The 20,781-nt window shown below is 42.3% G+C and overlaps 1 protein-coding gene across 1 annotated transcript in view; it reads right to left on the bottom strand.

Moving 5' to 3' along the window:
- SNTB1 (syntrophin beta 1) overlaps nt 1–20,781 on the bottom strand; it is a 309,618-nt gene that overhangs the window by 7,533 nt on the left and 281,304 nt on the right. The window contains exon 5 of the mRNA XM_062188048.1: nt 1,804–2,000. Within this exon, the coding sequence (XP_062044032.1) occupies nt 1,804–2,000 (197 nt within the window). The remainder of the gene's footprint in view (nt 1–1,803; nt 2,001–20,781) is intronic.

Genomic DNA, 20,781 nt, shown 5'->3' with positions numbered 1-20,781 from the left:
AGTGGAGGAAATCTGGAGAAAGCTATGATGTGGTATGTAGGTTCATCTAGTAGAACACCCCTGGGTGCCTTAAGAAGTCACAGTCTTGTACAATATTGCTTAGGCAGCAGTTCCTGGGCCTACAGCATCAATACCCCCTGGGCTCTTGTTAGATGTGAATTCACAGGCTTCACTCTACAGCTGCTGAACTCAAACCTCTCAGGGGTGGACCATCAGCAATGGGGCTTTAGGCAAGAAAGCAACCCTGAGACACTCAAAATTAGATTTTCTGGAAGTCTGTTGTTGAGGATACCGGGTAGTCTGTCACTAAAAGCCATGTGTCTACAGGAGCCCCAGGAGAGGATGATTGTATATCTCAGAGCCAGAAATTTATCATAGATATTAGGATCAGGAGCAACAATATTATATGTACTGTTCACTGCACATTGTACTTTCTGATAAAGAATACTGGATTAAATATAGAGTTTACTTTAGTAAGTATATAATATTTTTCAGCATGTATTTTGTTTATAATGTTACTTTAAATTCATATCACTTTTCCAGCCTTTTTACCTTTGTCCAATTAAAACAATTATTTATATTTCTGTATTTATATACATAGTACAGATATCTATCATTTATCTATCTATCTGCCTATCTCTCACCTATGCACTTGTATAATGGTATGAATATTATTTATCACAGTAGCCTGAACAGAATTGTTTGTTGGGTCACTGGCATGAGTAAGAATAGCCGTGACTTTGTAGATGCTGCAATGAATGAAGAATGGATTTCATGGTGACACAAGCTAAAGTCAGTCATTCATTAGTTGTATCATCTTTGAAAGTTACTTGACCTTTCTAAAGAATTTGCAGGGGGCCAGCACTGTGGCATAGCAGGTATTGCTGCTGCCTGCAGTGCTGGCATCCCATTTGGGTGCCAGTTCAAGTCCTGGCTGTTCCACTTCTGATCAAGCTCTCTGCTATGGCCTGGGAAAGCAGAAGATGGTCCAAGTCCTTGGGTGCCTGCACCCATGTGGGAGACGTAGAAGAAGCTCCTGGCCCCTGGCTTCGGATTGGCGCAGCTCCACCCATTGTGGCCAACTGGGGAGTAAATCAGCGGATGGAAAACTTCTCTCTTTCTCTGCCTCTCCTTATCTCTCTGTGTTAACTCTGACTTTCACATAAATAAATAAATCTTTTAAAAAAATTTGCAGGGTTGGTATTTGGCACTACAGTTAAGCCACCGCTTAGGATGCACCACACCCTTTATCAGAGTGCCTGGGTTTAAGTCCAGACTTCTCTGCTTCTGATCCAGCTTCCTGCTAATGTACACCCCATCCTGGGTTACAGCAGATGATGCCTCAATTAGTGGGGTTCCTGTCACCCATGGGAGAGATGGAGATTATTTTGGGTTCCTGGCTTTGGCCTGGTGCAACCCTGGGTGATGCTGCCATTTGGGGAGTGAACCAGTGGATAAAATATCTTTGATTCTCTGCCTTTCAAATAAAATTAAAATAAATTTTTTTAAAAGAAACCCTACCAGTTCATGCTTCAGTGTTCATTCCTTTAGGTAACAAACCAGCTGACTGACCAAGTTATTCATTTTCCTTGACTGAAGATGGCATAAGGCTTTTTACAAGCAAAACCTTAGGTTACATTTTAATAGAACACACAATGCATTTGTTTAGAAGAATCTAAGTTTACATCTGGAATTGTAAAGACCCCAAATGCCCAAGAATGGATATTGAGGCTAGGGTCAAGTAGAGGGTATGTCTTTCCCATGATGGAGTACCACTTGTAGCCCACAGCCTGTAGTACTCACCTGTGGTTATTTCAGTAATGAGTTCAGCTGAGTTGTGGCAACCCTGTACTATGCTCCTTGTCCAATGAGAGAGGTCCCTGCTGATCTCTGCCCTGAAGAGATGTGTTTCAATCCCTTGTCTGGTACCAGTTCGCGTGGCAAAAGACAGATCCGCACCAACTGGGGGTGATCCCTTCCCTGGGCCTGAATGGACTAACCTAGAGAGGGGTGGAGGAATGAGAGAGAGAGATTATCAAAATGAACACCATTTTATCCATCTGGTATATCATCTCATAAAAGCCCAAATTGGTGCTGACGATTTGTTCTCATTTTTCTGATTTGGAACCGAAAATGTCCACCAGCCCCTACTCTTCACCATGGTTTTCTGTATCTTCTCTCCAATGGTAGAATGGGATTAAGAGAGAACCCAAGAAATGTGCATCTGGTTGAATGTACAGAGGAGTTGAATACGATGACTTTAACCTGTGTAAATTGAACCATACCCAGTTACAAAGAAAAAGAAATAAGGTATAGGAAAGGATTTAAACACGGTGCGATCTTTTTTCTACCATTCTATTCCTGAGAATGCACACAAGTATGTCTGAGTCTGAGCATGAGATGGAAGAGTGAATCTATCGCTTTCCGAGCTAGACTTAGTTCTTCTGTGCCTTCTGGAGTGTGGAGCACCTGGCTGCACTGAATGTATTTCTGAGCACGCATATTATTTTTTCCATGCAAGAAGCCTTCAATTGCAAGCAAGCAACCCATGCTTCAGCTGAGGCAGCAATCTGTGTATTCGTTAGAGCTTGAGAAAGAACTGGCAGTTCTGGACTTCTTCAGACATGATGGAGAAATGGACTTCAGGGGATATTCAAGAGGAATTTTACAGCATAAAATTTTCATGCTGGTTTTAGAACATACGCTCAGCATAAAACTTGACTTCTATATTAAATGTTTTCAGAAAAGCCCCCTTAAAATGTGAAAAATCCAAGTGCTCTAAGCACCATCTTGTGAGTTGGCTGTGGTTCCTACTTCTCATTGTCACCTTTAAATACTCATGTTCCCTCTTGCTTCTTGGTATCTCACTCTCTTCTTGGGAAACTCTCATATCAATCATTTGCAGGGTAGCAGAAGTATAATTTAGTAAATGTTACTGCTGTCCAGGGTACTTGGGTTTCCATCCTTATCTTTTAATACAGAAAGTGACACTTCACCATTTGCAAGAGAAATGTCAGGTGTCTATCCACATGGTGGATAGGAAAGTTATTAGGCAAAGGGCTTACTGCTTTCAGATTAAAAATTGCACAAAGGAAATCCAAAAATCTTTATTTTTTCTTGTAAACCTAAAACACCATAGAAGAAAATCACCAGTGTAGCAGAACATATGATACAGCCTTCTGAATTTCTAGCAGTAAACTTGTTGGCTAGCTCCAGCTTTTCTTCACTTACAGAGTTGGAATCAGGCAGGTGGGAGGGTATGCAATGCCAACTTGAAGAACAAGTTAAAAAGCATTTTGGTTGCATGATTCACTGAAGATATAGAAGTTTCATGGTATCTAGTAGTGCATAGGCCAGAGTGAAGGGAAGCGGCTGTTGGTGTGGGTGCCCACACATAGGACTTTCACATGTAGAGACTCCAGCTCGGGAGTGGGGAGGGAATTGAGCAGAAGTGACTAGGAAGCTGCTAGAGGATTCTGCATTAGGTCATGCAGATGAAAACAGAGAACATTTCTCTAAAATCTAATATAGGTTTTAAAGGAATTGAGGGTCAGGTAAAAACCTAAGAAAAGGTACCTATAAGAAACAGTGTATAATGTGTTCTTAGTTGCTCAAATTTTGATACCAAAGGTGTTTAGATTTTAGTTGATTTAAGAAATCTATCTAGCTTTTTAAGAGCTGTTTCAATTGGGCACAGTTAGAACACTGCTTGTTAAACTCATCAGGGACCCTGAATGGGGACACAGGTTTGGGACATACAAAAGCTGTATGAGAACCCCATTGTCAGGGCTAGAGTTGCATTGCAGTGGCTTAAGTCGCTGTTTGTGATCCCCTCATACCATGTCAGAGTCCAGTTTGAGTCCCTACCACTCCACTTATGACCCAGTTTCCTGCTAATGCACCTGGGAGGGCAGTTGATGACAGTCCAGGCATGAGGGCCCCCAGAGAAATCTGGATAGAGACCCTGGCTCCTGACTTTAGTTTGGTTGAGACCTGTCTGTTGTGGCCATTTGGGGGGTGAACCAGTGGATGAAAGATCTCTCCCTCTGTCGCTCTGCCTTTCAAACAAAACTCTCAAAAAAAAAAAAAAAAAAACCCTATTGTTAGACATATAGATTTTCATTGAACATTTATTTTGTATTAGAACTTGGCTTTAAAACTGTGAAGTATATTGCAAGTATGCCACGCTGCCAGTGTTGGGCCCAGCATTCTGGTGCAGTAGGTGAAGCTGCCCTCCTGCAAGGCTGGCATCCCATGTGAATGTCCGTTTGGTGCTGGCTGCTCTGCTTCCAGTCTGCCTCTGCTAATGTGCCTGGGAAGGCAGTGGAAACATGGCCCCAATGCCTGAGTCCCTGCCACCCACATGAGAGACCTGGATGGAGTTCTGGCTCCTGGCATTGGCTGCAGAGTGAACCAAAGGATGGAAGATTTCTCTTTATCTTTCTGTAATTCTGCCTTTCAAATAAATCAACAAATATTATGAAAAAAGTTTCTGGAATGTAGAATTTAAAGCTAATAAATAATGAATCACAACCACACAAAGGTAGTGCTATAAAGATTAAATAATCAACAACTCTACCTAGCACAGAAACATGCATATAGTTAATACTCAACATATTTCTAGCCCTCACCACACCCTCCATTTTCTTTAACAATACAATTCCTATTCAACAGGATTAAAAATAAAATGTAATAAAATATGAGGCCTTTAAAAACTTCATGGAAAATGTATATGAAAAAACATGAATAGATTCTATTTTGTATCCCAAAGAATAACATATTTTACTTTTTAATTTCTATTTTTATTATTTGAGAGGCAGAGAGAGAGCTCCCATCAACTGGTTAGTTTGCCCACTAAATATCTGCAAGGACCAGGCCAAACCTGAGAGCTGAGAACTCAATTCCCATCTCCCATATGTGTGGAAGAAACACAACCATTTCAGCCAGTACCTGCTGCTTCCCATGATCTGCATGAGTGGGCAACTGGAATCAGGAGCCAGAGCAGGCACTTTAATGAGAACTGGCACGTCAACTGCTAGACCACATACCCTCACTAACTTATCTTTCAATTCCATTTCTCCTCAAACCTTTTGAAGTACCCTTGTCTTTAGAGCATTTAGTTCAGTACTTGCCAAGTCATAGCTGCACAAGAACTGGCTCCCCTAAGCCTTCCCAAACTGGTCTTCACTCTCTAGCCCCTAAATTTCTGCCCCAAGGATCTCTACTCTGTCACAACCCAAGGCCAATACACTGTAGAAGAAGAAGCAAAGTAAGAAAGAGATGTACCAGTCTCATGGAGAGTGCCATTTGTGAATTTCCTACCGTCTCTCGATTTTTCCCAAGAGAGACCATAAGATTGAGTCCAACAATAACAAAAAAATACAATTTGTTAGAAAATTCACATTTGAAGTGTGAATTCACATTTGGTACATTCAAATCTGCGTAGAAGGAATTAAATCACTAAAAGAACAAAGCCAGATGAAAGCCCAGGAATCAGACTGACCAATACCATGCATAGGAGTCCTTCATGGAGAAGCCCCACCTGCTACAGCAATGAGGAGAAGAAAGGACTCTGGGGGAAGGACCATTGGTGTTCTTTGCTATTCACCTCAAAGCTAAATTCTCATCGATTAAAAGACAAGGGAAAAGGATGAATGGATTTTTGAACTAAGCTAGCATGAATTATCTAATATTTATTTTAAAGAATCAGTTGATTTGCCATCTTTGGAATAACAGACATGTTAAATTATGTGTTCTTCTGAAGATATCAATATTGGTTTGGTGAAATGCACAGTATTTTATGTAAACCCTGAGAGAAAGCAGATTGTGTTTTCTGCTGCCCAGTGTGTATATTGGTAACACACTGGGATATATTCTTCAGGTAGAATCACATGAAATACATCAGATATCCAAGATAGGCTTATGATGTGCATTTTCTGGATGGAGTATTACATAGACCTATAAAATCATTATACATGTGCTATGTGTAAATGTAGGAAAATTAATGTACATATGCCTGAAACTTCAAGCTCTATAACTTGACTATGTAAAAGAAAAACTTGGGAGCAAATCCATTACAACATCAAACAATTTTAAGGTTATTTCTTCTTTGAGTCTTAAATTATGGGAAGGGGAAGCCATTGTAATCCATAAGCTGTATACTGGAAATTTATATTCATTAAATAAAAGTTAAAAAAAAATCCTTTAAGAAACATCCTATACCACTTAAAGACTAATTTAAAAAAATGATTAAACTGTATAGAATTAGTACATGTTGCCTCAATGTGTCATATATGTTTTGTTGGTGTACCTGTTTACTGTTATTGAAAATTCAGCATAGGCTTACTGGATGTGCTCATATATGCCCTTCTGCATTTGTTTGTGTCTGGGTTATTCTAAATCATCCAGCTCTTGCTCTTAACACCTAATATGTCCAGGCTGTGACTATGAAATAGCCCTTCTCAGAAGAAGTTAACAGATCCACAGGGGAGGAAACCTACACTTGTGACCTCATTGTTCTCTTACACTAAACAACTGGCCTCTACCAAGTGAGAGAGCAGAGATACTGAGACCTGTGAGTTGAAGTTATAGGATAGTTTTGGAGTTGGGGTGTTTTGAGGGCCACAGAGGAACTTCCATCTCTGCTCATGTCCATTGTCCCCTCTGTCCTCACCTGGAACATGAAAATCACTAACCCATTCATTCATTTATCAATTAAGATTTCATAATTCACCAGCTGATACATTCAATAAACATTCAGGCAGCCCCGTAGTGGACTGAATTCACACGTTCCTAACTCCCAGTATGACTAGATTTGGAAATAGGACCTACAAGGAGATAATAAAGGTTAAGGGAAGCCCTAAGGGTAGTGCTGTAATCCAACCGAACTAGGGGCTTGTAAGAGGAAGAAGACACTGAAGATCTCTCTCCCTCTATGTGCTCTCAGAGGCAAAGGCAAGTGAGGACTCAGCAAGAAGGCACCACCTGCGGGTCTCACCCAGAATCAACTCGGATAGCCCTGTGATCTTGAGGTTCTAAGCTCCAGAACTATAAGAACTAAATTTCTGTTGTTTTAAGCCACCCAATCTGTGTTACTTTGTTATGGCATCCCAGGAGACTAATAAAAACACATACTCTAAACAATTCTGTCACAAAATTTTCCTTTGGACTGTCAACAGTAAAAAGCTGGGATGATATATAGAAATGTGGATATTCACCAACCACTATAGCACTTCAAGGAGGACAGAGAGCTGGGCTGCTTTACAAATCACGGCATTTCAAAGTGGGGAGGGCACTGGACAAGACAAGATAAAAATTCTTTCTCCTCTTGTTATATGGGCCACTCCTGTGATAGGAGTGGCAGCTAGTAGGACGAGACAGAGATAAATAGTGGGATAATTTAACTTACACATACTCTGAAATCTTTCCCTCGAGACGAATTTGCATTGGTGCATTGGCACACTGCCAACCCCTGGATCATAAAATAATCTTGGAAACTGTTCCATTAGTCTGCTCACTGAGCATCTCCACTCTCTCTGCTCAGATAGCTCACAGGCAACTCAGAATACAGACAAGCAAAAGCAATATTGCATGAGGCCCTTAAGATCTTAAGAACACACTACCTGGGGCTGGTGTTGAGGAGCAGTGGCTAAGTCATTGCCTGTGATGCTGGCATCCAATATTGTAGCGCCAGCTCAAGTCCCTGCTTAGCTTTTGATCCAGCTCCCTGCTAATGTGCCTAGGAAACCAGTAGAAAATTGCCCAAGTACTTGAACTCCTGCAACCCATGTAGGAGACCCGGTGGTGTTCTAGGTTCCAGTTTCAGCCTGGCACATCCTGGGGAGTGAACAGATGGAAGATCTTTCTTTTTCCCTCCCTCTCTGTAACTCTGCCTTAGAAATAAATAAAAATAAATTCTAATAAAAAGAGAGAGAACTCACTACCTGGGTTCTAAGTTCGATAACCACAGGATCCTCAAAGAACCATGTCCACTGTCCATTGTAAAAGCCATCATGTTTACACTGTGTCAAAATTCTACTCAAAAGAAATAGTCATTTATATGGGAAATTCAGAATCCAAAAGAGAGGATTCCTAACAATTCCAAAGACAATAAGAGTCACTCTTAAGCTGTCTACAGCACAGCTGGTTAAAGATAGAGGCGTCCCTGCATCTTCAGTCTCCCAGAAGGCAGTAACATTCCTAAAGGAGCTCCTTGCCATACACCAAGGTCCAGGAAGGACTAAAACACAACATAAATGAAGCTCAGGGGGACTCTTCGGGGAACCAGGGAACTAAGCAAGAGGTGGGAGCACTAAGAAGTGCAAATTACATAATAATTTTCAGAACACATTCTATGACAGTGTTCCCAAACAAGAGTCTGCATTGAATTGCTTAAATAACAGTTTTTAGTTTTGGAAAGGAGAAAGTATTAGTTCATGGAGCCTATGTGGCCTTCCAATATTCAACAGTTTCGCTTGGAAACAAGATGACTAGAAAAGTAGTAGAAAAGGTGAATACTCAGTATTGTGGCAAAATTTCCTTCAATATTCATTTGCATTTAAAAGTAATCAGTGTTGGTTACAAAGTTTGCTTTGTAAATTGATCCATGAAGGCCACACTCATTTAATTAGGGATAGGGATAGAGCTATGTCCTCAGATGTATCCTGCTAAACATGTTCACCAGTGACTTGCATAGAAGGTTGTAGAAGACACAGGCATCTGTAGTATGTCCTGAAATCTGGTATTGTGATGCCTCCGGCTTTGTTTTTGTTGTACAAGATTGCTTTAGCTATTCGAGGTCTCCTGTGTCTCCATATGAATTTCAGCATCATCTTTTCCAGTTGTTATCAAAACAGCATGGTACTGGTACAGAAACAGATGGATAGACCAATGGAACAGAATAGAAACATCAGAAATCAATCCAAACATCTACAGCCAACTTATATTTCATCAAGGGTCTAAAACCAATCCCTGGAGTAAGGACACTCTGTCTATTCAATAAATGGTGCTGGGAAAATTGGATTTCCACGTGCAGAAGCTTGAAGCAAGACCCATACCTTTCACCTTACACAAAAATTCACTCAAAAAAAAAAAAAATTCACTCAACATGGACTAAAGACTAAAATCTACGACCTGACACCATTAAATTATTAGTGAGCATTGGAGAAACCCTGCAAGATATAGGTACTGGCAAAAAGTTCCTAGAAAAGACCCTGGAGGCGCAGGCAGTCAAAGCCAAAATTAACTGCAGGGATTGCATCAAATTGAGAAGTTTCTGTACTGCAAAAGAAACAGTCAGGAAAGTGAAGAGGCAACTGACAGAATGGGAAAAAATATTTGCAAACTAGGCAACAGATAAAGGGTTAATAACCAGAATCTATAAAGAGATCAAGAAACTCCACAACAACAAAACAAACAACCCACTCAAGAGATGGGCCAAGGACCTCAATAGACATTTTTCAAAAGAGGAAATCCAAATGGCCAACAGACACATGAAAAAATGTTCAAGATCACTAGCAATCAGGGAAATGAAAATCAAAACCACAATGAGGTTTCACCTCACCCTGGTTAGAATGGCTCACATTCAGAAATCTACCAACAACAGATGCTGGCGAGGATGTGGGGAAAAAGGGACACTAACCCACTGTTGGTGGGAATGCAAACTGGTTAAGCCACTATGGAAGTCAGTCTGGAGATTCCTCAGAAACCTGAACATAACCCTACCATACAACCCAGCCATCCCATTCCTTGGAATTTACCCAAAGGAAATTAAATTGGCAAACACAAAAGCTGTCTGCACATTAATGTTTATTGCAGCTCAATTTACAATAGCTAAGACCTGGAACCATCCCAAATGCCCATCAACAGTAGACTGGATAAAGAAATTATGGGACATGTACTCCATAGAATACTATACAGCAGTAAGAAACAACGAAACCCAGTCATTTGCAACAAGATGGAGGAATCTGGAAAACATCATGCTGAGTGAATTAAGCCAGTCCCAAAGGGACAAATATATGTTCTCACTGATTGGCGACAACTGAGCACCAAAGGGGAAACCTGTTGAAGTGAAATGGACACTACGAGAAACAGTGACTTGATCAGCTCTTGTCCCGACTGTTGATGTACAATGTAATACTTTATCCATTTTAGTATATTTTTTTGTTTTGTTCTAGTACTAGTGGTTGAACTCTGTAATTAACACACAATTATTCTTAGGTGTTTACATTTTAACTGAAAAGTGATCCCTGTTAAATTTCAGAGTGGAAATAAGAGAGGGAAGAGATGTACAATTTGGGACATGCTCAATCAGACTTGCGCCAAATGGTGGAGTTAGAAACGTGCCAGGAGATTCCAATACAATCCCATCAAGGTGGCATGTACCAATGCCATCTCACTAGTCCACGTGATCATCTTCAGTTCACAATTGATCACACTGATAGGTCTAAGAGTCAAAGGGATCACACAAACAAGACTAGTGTCTGCTAATACTAACTGATAGAATCAAAAAGGGAGAGAATGATCCAACATGGGAAGCGGGATACACAGCAGACTCATAGAATGGCAGATGTCCTAAATAGCACTCTGGCCTCAGAATCAGCCCTTAAGGCATTTGGATATGGCTGAAGAGCCCATGAGAGTATTTTAGGCATGGAAAGCCAAGACGCTCTGAGAAAAAAAAAAAAAAAAAGACGACGACGACCTGAATGAAAGATCTCTGTGAGTGAGATCTCAGTGGAAAGAATGGGGCCATCAAAGAAGGAGGTACCTTTCTCTGAAGGGAGGAGAGAACTTCCACTTTGACTATGACCCTGTTGGAATAAGATTGAAGTCGGCGAACTCAAAAGGCTTCCATAGCCTTGACAACTCATGACTAGAGCCTAGGAAGATTACTGACGCCATAAACAAGAGTGTCAAATTGTTAAGTCAACAACAGGAGTCACTGTGTACTTACTTCTCATGTGGGATCTGTCCTTAATGTGTTGTCCAATGTGAAGTAATGCTATAACTAGTACTGAAACAGTATTTTACACTTTGTGTTTCTGTGTGGGTGTAAACTGATGAAATCTTTAATATATACTAAACTGATCTTCTGTATACAAAGAGAACTGAAAATGAATCTTGATGTGATTGGAAGGGGAGAGGGAGCAGGAGATGGGAGGGGTGCAAGTGGGAGGGAAATTATGAGGGGGGAGCCATTATAATCCATAAACTGTACTTTGGAAAATTATATTTACTAAATTAAAAAAAACTGTATTTATGAACTAAAACAAAAAAAAAGACACAGGTATCAAATCAGTGGATGGTCCATGACTAGGAAGAGGAAACAATCAGGATGTGAGACAGTTGACCACTATGGTTAGAGCTAAAATACCAACAACACTAGAACAGGGCAGATACAGTGTAAAAGCACCACTGGAAATATGGTTGCTGATTGGCGCAATCCAAAGCAGCCAGTAACACTGATGTGAATTTAATCTGCATACTGGAACGAAACAGATGATAGTCCTATATTCTGCACTGATAAGACTGCACTTGAAATACAGATTTGTTCCCAGGTAACAAGTATCTTTAAGCGAGAACTTGGAGCTGGCACTCTGGCCTAGGAGGTTAAGTCACCTCCTGCAACATCAGCATCCCATATGGGTGCTGGATTGGTTCAGGGTTACTACACTTCTGATAATGTGCCTGGGAAAAGCAGTGGAAAATGGCCCAAGTGCTTGGCCCCTGTACCCACGTGGGAGACCAGGAAGACACTCCTGGCTTTGGACCGCCCAACTCCAGCCATTGCGGCCACTTGGGGGTGAACCAGTGGATGGAAGCTCTAACTCTGCCTTTCAAATAAAATAAATCAATCTTAAAAAAAAAATGATGTTGTCTAGGTAGTTCCTTTGCTTTAGAGAGTGAGAGAGAGAATGAGAGTGAGAGAGACCTTAACGCTTTTGTGCCATCATCTCTTTGGCAGTCTAATGAAGCCTGTGGTCCCCTAATCTGAGTAATGTGTGCAAATGCAGAAAATAAACAAAATTACAATGGAAACCAGTGATACTGAACACCACTCTATACAAACACATTAGATGACACCAAATCACACCATCGAAACCAACTTCATAAAGAGCATAGTTTTGAAATATTTTGTCTTGAAAATAGAGAACTTTGTGTAGGAATGAAAAACAGGACAGGCTAAACATAAATGCATGTGACATCTGTGGGAGTGTCCAAGCACAGGCCGCTCAGGGATTTCCCAGGCATGCTCAAGAATCTTCTTCCCTGGAGAATCCACGGATTCATTTCTCCATCTCTTGACCGTGGCCCACCCAGGGAGAACCACACTTCAGCAGATGCTTTGCTGGCTGAGAGTGAAGGTCAGGCAGGCGTGTTTGCAGCAAAGCTGAGGCTACTGGAGCTGGTCACCAGCTGGTGTTCTGTAAAGGTTGTTGCCTATTTGTCAGCACTGACAGTGGCTGGGTAAGAAGATGCTGGGGGAAACAAATTTCCTGTTGACAGGACAGTGACCTACTGGAACTCAAGACCAGGCACATCGCCAACTGATCTGCTTCTTGATGTAGGTACCCTCCTCCCCCCCCCCCCCCCCGGCTTCCCATACATTTATCCCCCTTGTGTATGTTCAACACTTTAACTTCCTTTCTGTATATCTTCAGGGTAGAAGCCTGGTCTCATTGTGGATTCCAAGGTGTCTAGCACTCTCCCAACACATGGTAGGTGTTCCCTGAATGTTGGCTGATTAACCCCATGGTTTTCAAAAACATTTTTAAAATGAGAGTTTGAGTTTGAGAAAAGAAAGTATATACACACACACATACACAATTGATCTATTTTGAAATGCCTTGAAATCAGGGCCACAAGGCCTCCTAACGGACATTTTTTTTTTCTTTTTCTTTTTTTGTAGACCACACTTGGGTACACATTACTGCAGCCAGATTCTGAGAACTATGTGTCAAGTGAATGTCAGCAAAACAAGGATTTTAGCAGTCAGGGTCAGTGCTGTGGTGTAATAGGCTGTCTCTGCCTGCAGTGCTGGCATCCCTTACGGGTGCCAGTTTGTGTCCTGGCTGCTCCACTTCCAGTCCAGCTCCGTGCTCATAGCTTGGGAAAGCAGTGGAAGATGGCCCAAGTATTTGGGCCTCTGTACTTGTGTGGAAGAGACTCCTGGCTCCTGGCTCCTGGCTCTGGATCAGCCTAGCTCTGGCCATTGCAGCCATTTGTGGAATAGACCAGTGAGTGGAATACCTTTCTCTCTGTCTCTCCCTAACTCTACCTGTCAAATAAATAAAAATCTTTAAAAAATATTTTAGACGTCATTGTTTGGACAGTTGAGAAGGCAGGGCTAAAATCTGCCTGGGTTTTCCCATTCTGCCAGGGAAGAGTCGCTTTGCATTCTTCAAGATTCCGCACAAAGATCTGTCCTGATCTGCAGTCTCAGGGGGACTCTGAAATAGTTATTTACCTTTCAATTATTTTACATTTTTGGCTACTTGTGTACCCTTAAAAATATGGCCATCTGTCTCTTACCTGTGGCAGAGACTAAAACTACAACAACCAGGAAAACGCTGTTTCCTAACAGAACATACTTTTTCTGACACAATCAGAAAAAAATACTGGCACCCTGAGACAGGCTTTTACGCTGCAGTTCACACCCAATTTCTACGTTTTATCTGAAACCACTGTAAGTCCAAGGACAAGCTTCTTTTCCCCGGTTACAAAATGCAGATACAGATTCCCATGATTGGAAGCAAAGCCACAAACCTCAGTAAGATTTCACAATTCCTATGGGCTAGGAGTATGAATAAATGAAAAAAGTACAGAAAGAGAGAGGAATGAATGAAGCCCCAAGCAGGAGGAAGCACAGCAGGAGGGTAACGGGATTCAAATCTCAGTTCTGTTACTTGCTAACTTACTAACTGTGGGACCATGCCTGAGCCTCCTCAACTCCAAAATGGAGCTAATAGTATGCCTACCTCACAATGTTGTTGTGAGGATTAAATGAGGTAGTGTGTGAATACTGCAAGGCATAAAATGTATGGTCATGGCCCTGGGTGATCCTGTACCTGGCCGGGAGGCTGCCCAGGTTGGGAGTTAAGCTGACTGCTGCCAGGCTGCAGGAGCCCCAGGCACGTTTCCCCCACCCCTGCCAATCAGGCAAACTGCTCCTGGGTGTGGCCCAGGCCCATCAGGAAGGCTATGAACTTCAAGCTGATTGGTGAAGCATAGCGGCACCAGTACTGGCTCTATCCTATAGAATTAACTACGCCCCCTCTGGCTGCTCTTTAAGAGCTGTGCTTGATCGTTAATAAATGGACATGCTTCATGCCTAAGGATGCTGTCGCCCCATCATCCCTGCAGTGTGGACCTCGCAGAACAAGTCTGTACAGAGCCATCATTTTCATTAGAATGTAAGTTCAATCAGGGTGGGATGTTTTATTGAATTAGTTCCTTCTGTATCCTGAGCACCTGGAATCGGTCCAAGCACATATCAGGCACTCAGTAAACATTCGTTAAGTGCGTTACTAAACGAGAAGCTAGTGTGATCCATGACTGCGGTATGACTTTACTTCCACCTCCAGTCCTGCACACAAGGCAGCGATAGCTACTACTACATTCAAAGCACTAATTTAGCCATCAACAAAGGTGACCTTGAGAGGCACTGGGGATGAAATGTGTGAGAACAGCCTTGCATCCATTTCCTGTTTCTGCTTTTAAATCTATCTTTAGCAACTGATGTTTTTAGGAGTAACTTGTTTGTTCAGAAAGTTAGAGTTAACTTTTTGGTTTAAGGGGTAGAGGTGACTTTTTTTTTTTTTTTTTAAATGAGTCTTAAGATATCACATTTATGGCTGGGAAGGATCCAGTTTAAACAATTGTATATGATTATCTGGTCCCTAAGCCACACAGAAAGAAAGGATAAAATCTCTTCAAATTACTTCAAATGCCCAAAGTGGTAGATCCCATGACACTCAGGGTGGCTGCCTGATAAGACTACTTTCAGGCCAAACCCATGTCCAACACTCAGGAGAGCAGGCAGTAGAGAATTTTCTTCCTGCTGATCAGGTCTAGTGTGTCTCACTGTCCCAGCAACTGGGGTCGGGGCAACATGTTGTTTCTGGATTCTTCAGTATATGTCTCCTCACCAGACTGGTTTTAAGAAAAACAACAAAAACAACAACAACAATAAGAAATACCAAAGAACCCTCACAGGAATGCTTATGCACTAATTTCATTCGGGATAAGTATTAGAGGATGTTGCATAAAATGTTCCATACAAAAACATTATTATTAATATCCTTAATTAAAACAACAACAGTTGCAGCACACAGATTGAGCCAAATTAGTAAAATTACATATTAGGTAACTGGGTTGCTAAGCAATCTTACATCCTCATTTTACTTAATTGCTGTAATTAACATCTCCCAGCAGATGCCAAAATGCAAGCTACAAGAAAAAAAAAAAGAAAGAAAGAAAAAGAGCAAGGAAGGAAACAAGGAGGGAAGGATGGAGGAAGGAGAGGATGAAAGTAGGGAGGGAGCACCGGTCAGATCTGTTCAATGAATCTGGTGATGTCAAATACTTTCACACACTGCCCCCAGCAATGGAGCCTAGCAGTCCATTGGCTTACCAGGAAAGAAGTGAAGGACAAAGAATGGCTAAGAAGTACCAAACTGGGGCCGGTGCTATAGCACAGCGGGTTAAATGTCTGCAGTGCTGGCATCCCATATGGGTGCCGGTTCTAGTCCTTGATGTTCCTCTTCCAATCCAGCTCTCTGCTATGGCCTGGGAGAGCAGTGGAGGATGGCCCAAGTGGTTGGGCCCCTACACCCATGTGGGAGACCAGGAAGAAACTCCAGTTTCTGGATGCTGTGGCCATTTGGGGAGTAAACCAGCAGATGGAAGAGATCTGTCTCCCTAACTCTGCCTTTCAAATAATAAATAAATCTTAAAAAAAAAAAAATACAGTTCTGGCTTCAGAGGCACTACTCAATACTGCCTCCCCAGTTTAAAAAAAAAAAAAAAAAAAAAGGAAGTACCAAACTGTTAGGTAGTAGGGGCTGGCCAGGAACCTTCTACCTCCAGCCCAAAACAGGTGATCCATCACCTCATTTCTGTCTTTGAAACTTCCATTAGCCTAAGTCTCATTTCTTTTTTTTTTTTTTTTTTTTTTGACAGAGTGGACAGTGAGAGAGAGAGAGAGAGAGAGAGAAAGGTCTTCCTTTCCATTGGTTTACCCCCCAATGGCCACTGCGGCCGGTGCACTGCGCTGATCCAAAGCCAGGAGCCAGGTGCTTTTCCTGGTCTCCCATGCAGGTGCAGGGCCCAAGCACTTGGGCCATCCTCCACTGCACTCCCGGGCCACAGCAGACAGCTGGACTGGAAGAGGGGCAACCGGGACAGAATCTGGCACCCCAACCAGGACTAGAACCCAGGGAGCCGGTGCTGCAGGTGGAAGATTAGCCTAGTGAGCCACGACGCCGGCCCAAGTCTCATTTCTAAAAATGTTGGCATTATTGAACAATAGCGACCATAAGCAGAGACCAACTGAACATAGGACAGTGATCAACAAAACAGTTTGGGGTTGGGTCTTGACGATCAGGCAGTATTAATCCAGGTGCAGACAAGGGATTGGCCTCCATACCTTTCTCATGGCCTCGTGATCTTTCGTGACTGGCAGCAGTGACAAGAAGCGAGGAAAGTGGACAGAGACGTGTGAAAGGTCGTGTGGAAACATGATCTCAGTCTCCACGCTGACTCTTTCACAGTGCCTCTGTGAGCTTCCCTACCTCAAGAAGGAATGCATGGCTCTGTGCAGTACACCAGCTGCACAGAATCTCACAGTTAGTGTCCAGAATTTGAACCCAGGTCCACGTGACGCACAGTCCATACTCTTCCCATCTGTCCTGAAAAGGGGGCCAAAGTCCCAACATCAACTAGAGGTGGAGAAAGGAACTCAAAGGGAAGAGTAAAATGAAGACTTCAGGCCGAGTACAGATTTAATTTATCCATGTGCTGCCCTTCTCGAGAGGTGAACAGACTTGCATCTGATGGGTATTCACATATCCTACTATTCCCAAGTCTTGGGACAGTCTTTGAAGTCAACCATCTTCTATTACTTAGCATTGTTCCAGCTGTAATTTTTAAATATATTCTATGAATTGCATGATTCCTTCTTATATGTTCTCTCACCCATCCATGCTTTAATTAGTTCAACATATGCCACAGTGTGTACGGAATACATGTATATCCAGAATACATAGTATAAAAAGATCTTCCAGAGTTTCTCCATGTAAGGTAATGACAATTAAGATCATAGTTTAATGGAGAAACAAGGAAGCCATGGGTGAAAAACCTGAACCATCCACTCTTAGAACAGCCTTTTATTTGTCTCCTATTTTGCTTTGTAATTCCTAACATCGCTCTCCACTACAATGTTGGTCTCCAACAGGAACCTGTTAAAACTCTCTCATATTGAGCTTAACAGTTCTCCCACAGAGGAAGCCGTTCATGGGCTGTGTGTGTCTGTGGCGTGTCCCAAAGCAGCACTCAGAGCTGGCTTCGTGGTGTGAGTTGTGTTCCAAGTTTCGTCACCTCCAGCTTGCACTGCCCATAATCCAACAGCTCATGGCCCTTACTTCTTACATCTCAGTGCCTTTAAGACACTGCATCCCTGATAAAGTGCAGTGTTACTTCTAGGGGCAGCCATTCACATGGCTTGCTGTCGCTACCATTTATCAATCACTTATTACATGTAAGTCATAGACTTAACATTTACATATAGTATCTCCATCTGCCCTGGTGATAGGTGTAAGATGATACTATGGTCCCTTCACACAGATGAGGGCATTCCAATTTGAAGATCGCAGTTGGGATTCAACTCCTGGTTTGTCTAAATCTTAATCTGTGCTTCTCCCCCCACCAACTCTGAGGAGCTCAGGATTACTAGGTGGGGAGGATGGCAGGCCAGCAGCTAGCAAGTCCACGAGGTAAACAGGAACAAGGGAGTGGCTGTATGTGGAAGACAAATGCTAGCCTTGTCAGCTTGATGTGGTGTAGCTTTTTTGGGAATGTAGACACTTTCCTGTCACTCTAGGGAATGCCCAAGGCTATTCTGACATGCCCTGAGTGTGGGGATGCCTTGCAGGCTTAGCATGCAAATCACAGGCTGATTATAACTTAATGTTTGACAAATGCAACTGACCAAACTTCCCCAGTGAAAAGCTTCCAAAAATTTCAGAGGCTGGCCCGAGGCAGCAACTACTTTTAGCATTTAGAAACAGGTTAGCTCCTTAGGCACCAAAGATCACTCTGCATGTTTAGTAGAACCGCTCAGTGCCCTAGGCTCCCAAGTGGCAAGGAAGTAGCATGCACTGTTCTCAGTGCCTATAATATCATGCAAAGCAACTCCACACCCTTCTCTCAGGCCCATGGGTCAGCAGACTGGGCTCAGAGCAGCATTAGTCTTTTTACAAACTCTGTGTTTCTAAAAGTTCTGCCAGCCACAGGGACTGGGTGTGCAGAATTTCCCAGCTAAATCTCCTCTAAAAATTCCAGAAATATTGCGACCTTAATCCCCGCTCCCTCTAGAACCATCTCACTTGCCAATTATGACGACAGTGACAAAAAACCAACACTCTTACTCCATATGGGCAAGTGTACCTTTTTTTAAAAATGCTCAGCAGTATCAAATAAATTTTGGATAAGCAAAAAAATTTTTTCCCAAGGACTCATAAAAGGCCGAGGGATGATAATAGCTAAAATTACAACATGTTTGCAAGCTTCCCAGGGGTGCTGTGATAAATTGCACTGCTGATGCACAGGGCTGCCATTGGAGTTTTGTCAGCAGGAGAAATGACTGCTCGTAAACCTCGCTGCTTGGCGGTCGACACCAAGAACACGTTGTGAGCATGTCTGCTGCCATGGCTAGGAGACACAATCAGATTTTCATCTTACAGAAAAATATAAATTAGATGTACCTGGGCCTCAAAAATGCCACCCAGGAAAACAAACCAACTAGGAACTGTCTGAAGGAGTAACTCGATTTGGAAGAAACCTGTTTCCTATCGGCTACAGTCCCAGCCACTCTCTCTCTAACATTGTGAACAAAGCTTGGCAGCACTGCCAAAGGGGAGGGCCAGCTGATTGTGGCCCAGTCCTGCTTTAGGCTGGGCACCTGCTAAATAAGGCTCTCGATGTATCAATGCCATGAATGGAACCGTGTCTTTCCCCCGGATTCGTGTGTTGAGGCTCTAACCTTCAACGTGACTGCACTTGGAGATGGGGCAGATAACGAGCTACCGAAGGTAACTGTCACCAGAGAAATCAGCCCTGATCCAACAGGATCAGTGTCCTCATGCAAGACACACCGGACAGCTCACACACAAGGAAGAGGTTACAGCAGGGCACAGAAAGAGGTGGCTGGGTACAAGCCAGAAAGGGGACCTTCACCAGAAACCTACGTGGGGTTCACCCTTATCTTGGACCTCCAGCCTCTAGGAATGTAGGAAAGTAAATTTCTGCAGTTTAAGCCGCCCAGTCTATATTACAGGTTAAATATCCCTAATCTGAAAATCCAATATATAAAATTCTGCAAAATTATAAATTTGTTAAATGCTGAAATGATACCATAAGTAGAAAATTCCATACCACAATGCATGAAAAATATTGTATAAAATTACCTTCAGGCGATGTTTATAAGATGTTTATGAAACATAAGTAAATTTCATGTTTGGACTAGAGTTCCATTCCCAAAATACATCATTATGTATATGTAAATATTCTAAAATCCAAAAAATTTGAAATCTGAAATATCTCTGGTCCCAAGCATTTTGTATGAATGACTAATATTATACTATACCCATATTTTAATTTTCATAATCACCCCACAATAAAATATTAGCATTCTATTTTTCAGTTGAGGAAACCGAGTCCCAGCTACCAATATAGGAGCCAAATAGAATTCTAGGCTCCTGGCTTTGGCTTGGCCCAGCCCTGGATGTTGTGGGCATTTGGAGAGTCAATAAGTGGGTAGTAGGACTTGGTCTCTCTCCTTCTTCTCTCTCTGCCTTTCAAATAAGAAGGAAAATAAATACAAATTTTAAAAATTAAATTAATTTTAAAATTAAATTTAAAAATTAAAAAAATTTAAATTTTAAAATTAATTTGGGTGTTTAGCTGAATAGTTTAGATGCCTGTATCCTGTATCAGAGTGCCTGAGTTCAATACCTGGCTTTGGCTCTGGCTCCTAATTCCAGGTTCTTGTCAGCACAGACCCTGGGGAGGCAGTGTGATGGCTCAAGTTACCAGAGTTCCTGTGCCCCACGTGGGGGACCTGAATTGAGTTTCCAGTTCCTGCTTCAGCCACTCACGGGCTGATATGGGCGATTGTAGAGTGAACCAGAGGATGGGAGCGCTGTCTCTTGAATGATTGAATTAAAAAATAGAGAAAAGACTTGTTGGAGCTAATTTATGCCAAGTGCTGGGTACTTAGCGAGCATTTGATCTGCTTTCATTTTCTCTCCAAGGCCATACTTAGTGCTGTAGCCGGGCCAGCACGGCCTGAACTCGATGTACTACCCACTTGGCCAAGAATGCCCACGTCCCTTTTTCTAGCTCCCAAGTCTTGTTTCTGGGGTGAGTTGTCGCCCAGGCTTCAGTTCAAGCATTGCTTTCACTGTGAGGGCTCCTCGGCCAGTCTCCAGGCAGAGGTGCACACTTTCTGTTGTATTTGTTCCAAGAGATTCCTTGCATGCCCTGCATACCAGCTCATTTTAC

Source organism: Lepus europaeus, chromosome 4 (genome assembly GCF_033115175.1).
Source record: "Lepus europaeus isolate LE1 chromosome 4, mLepTim1.pri, whole genome shotgun sequence".
NCBI lineage: Eukaryota > Metazoa > Chordata > Mammalia > Lagomorpha > Leporidae > Lepus > Lepus europaeus.
The sequence above is the reverse complement of the archived record's forward strand: the minus strand, read 5'-3'. Positions and strand labels throughout refer to the sequence as shown.